The sequence below is a fragment of the Myzus persicae genome, unplaced genomic scaffold (assembly GCF_001856785.1).
Source record: "Myzus persicae strain clone G006 unplaced genomic scaffold, MPER_G0061.0, whole genome shotgun sequence".
Lineage (NCBI taxonomy): Eukaryota > Metazoa > Arthropoda > Insecta > Hemiptera > Aphididae > Myzus > Myzus persicae.
The window spans coordinates 1-2,408 of record NW_019102545.1 but is presented as its reverse complement, the minus strand read 5'-3'; the positions used below and the strand labels follow the sequence as shown (position 1 = coordinate 2,408).

The 2,408-nt window shown below is 29.7% G+C and overlaps 1 protein-coding gene across 1 annotated transcript; it reads left to right on the top strand.

Annotated features, from left to right (window-relative positions):
* Nucleotides 1–21: 21 nt before the first annotated feature.
* On the top strand, nucleotides 22–2,402 carry LOC111032484 (the record flags this gene model as incomplete). Its single annotated transcript, XM_022312843.1, has 2 exons — nucleotides 22–1,330; nucleotides 1,423–2,402. Coding segments are annotated over exons 1-2 (1,533 nt in total), but the record flags the coding sequence as incomplete, so codon positions are not given.
* Nucleotides 2,403–2,408: the final 6 nt, after the last annotated feature.

Genomic DNA, 2,408 nt, shown 5'->3' with positions numbered 1-2,408 from the left:
TCCTATTTAGGTACATATAATGTGTAATATGTATATTAGGGTGGTCCTTATATGGCAGTTTTGAAAAAATATTTAAATTTCTCATGGGAAACCCCCTAGATTGGTTTAGTTACATATAAAAATGAAATATTAGAAGTTTCAAGACAATCAAAAAAAGTTAAGCTGTGCCACAAGAGCCCCAAACTTATTCATTTTTGATTTTCACAAATTATTTTATATTTTAAATTCTGACCAATGAAATATTAATTTTTTACAAAATTGTATCTTACAATATTTGTATAAAATACTTTTTTATAAATTTTACATCCTTTACTGTTTTTCATAGAATAATTATTTTACAAACAAATATCGTTTTTATACTAAATTTTGTTTATTTTTAAAATTTTGTGGACAAGGAGTACCATTGTGACATCCAATATAGAACGTTTATTTTGTTAACTATAATCTATATCAATAATCAATATAATAAGTATTATAATATTGAAATATAACTTACTTCATGCATACAATTGAATAGGACAGTATTAAGTATAAATACACTATTGTACATTATGGTTTATCTTAACGGTTTGTTGGAGATAAAATGCAATACCTAACTAAATTCAATAAATATCTATTTTTGTCTTATCTTATCTTGGATAGTTGAATATGGATTATTTCTCGAACCAACTGACCCGTACTAGGTATATTGTTTAAAGAGGTTTTAGTTTTGTTGTGACTTTGGTTTCAACATTATTATATATTGCGTGTAATTCAAATTGTGTTATTAAAGTTATCATGGTTACAAAAAGTAGTTTACGTGATGCTAACTACATATACTTAGTTGGACATCCATCATCTCAAATCGTCGGTAGTAAATTGCCGTCAATTCAACAGGTGTTATCTGTGTTTTTTTATAATATGCGTGAGGTAAAGCTTAACATAAATGAAAGTTCTAAATTAGTTATAAAAGAAGTAAGTGTTTTCTGGCAAAAAGCACGTATACCGATAAAAGCAGAACAACACTGTATTTCAAAATTACAAAAATATTACTATGAATGGAGAGATTTACAAAAATTGCACCACAGAAAAACTGAAACACAAAAAAAAAAAAATGAACAATTTATTTCTACATTAAATGATCTATTTGATATTGCACAAGCTGATGCACTGAATATTATGAAGATAGAAGAAGATAGATCATTTTTAATTTCTCAAAGACAAAAAAACCGTCCTGGATCAATGCTTGGAGTTGATTTAAAAATTACCAGAAAGGAAGAAAGGGCTGCAGAACGACTGAAAGTATTTGAAGAAAATAGAAAACGTACTTATAGTGAAATGGAAATAGCTAGTGAGTTAAATTATTAATATTTTGAAAATATTAAATTTATTAAGTATTAATATTGTATAATGTTTTAAATTATTATATTTTATTTATTTTAGCTACGTTTCGAGACACCACTTTGTTGTCTGACGCGTCCACTAGCGAAGATGAAGAGGATATGAATCAACCTGGTCCATCTAAATCGCCAACAGACTGCACAAAAAAAGTAAGAGGAAATACAGATTTTATAACGGCAAAACTAGCAGCTGCATTTGATAGATGTAAAATTAGCGACAGAGATGCGGTTCATATTTTAATTGCAACTGCAGAAGCATTAGGTAAAGATTTAAATGAATTAGTTATAAATAGAACTTCAATTCGGCGTTCACGTATATGTCTTCGAAAAGAACGTGCTGAAAATATTCGTAATAACTATAAAATATCGATCGATGATTCAATAACTATTCACTGGGATGGGAAACTTTTACCGGCTTTAACAGGCAAGTACAATGTGGATAGACTTCCAATTGTAGCTTCATGTAATGGTAAAGAACAATTACTTGGAGTTCCGGCTCTTGATACCGGGACAGGAGTTGATCAGGCTAATGCAATATTTCAAACACTTGAAGATTGGTGTGTTACAGATAATATTCAAGCATTATGCTGTGATACAACTGCCTCCAATATGGGTCGTATAAAAGGTGCCTCTGTTTTATTGGAGCATTTATTACAGCGTAATATTTTATACGTGCCGTGTCGGCATCATATTTTTGAAATTGTATTGAGGAGTGTATTTGAAGTGACATTTGGTATAACTACATCAGGTCCAGACGTTCCAATTTTTAAACGATTTAGAGAATTTTGGTCAAATGTAAATACTACAAATTTTGAACCTGGTATCAAAAATGAATATGTTGAAAAATTATTGCACAACGTTATTACAGAAATAATAGAGTTTTGTATTAGTTATTTAAATAAAAAGCTCCCTAGGGAAGATTATAGGGAACTGTTAGAGTTAACCATAATTTTTCTTGGAGGAGTACCATCACGAGGACTCTCATTTAAAATACCTGGAGCCATACACCATGCACGGTGGATGGCCAAA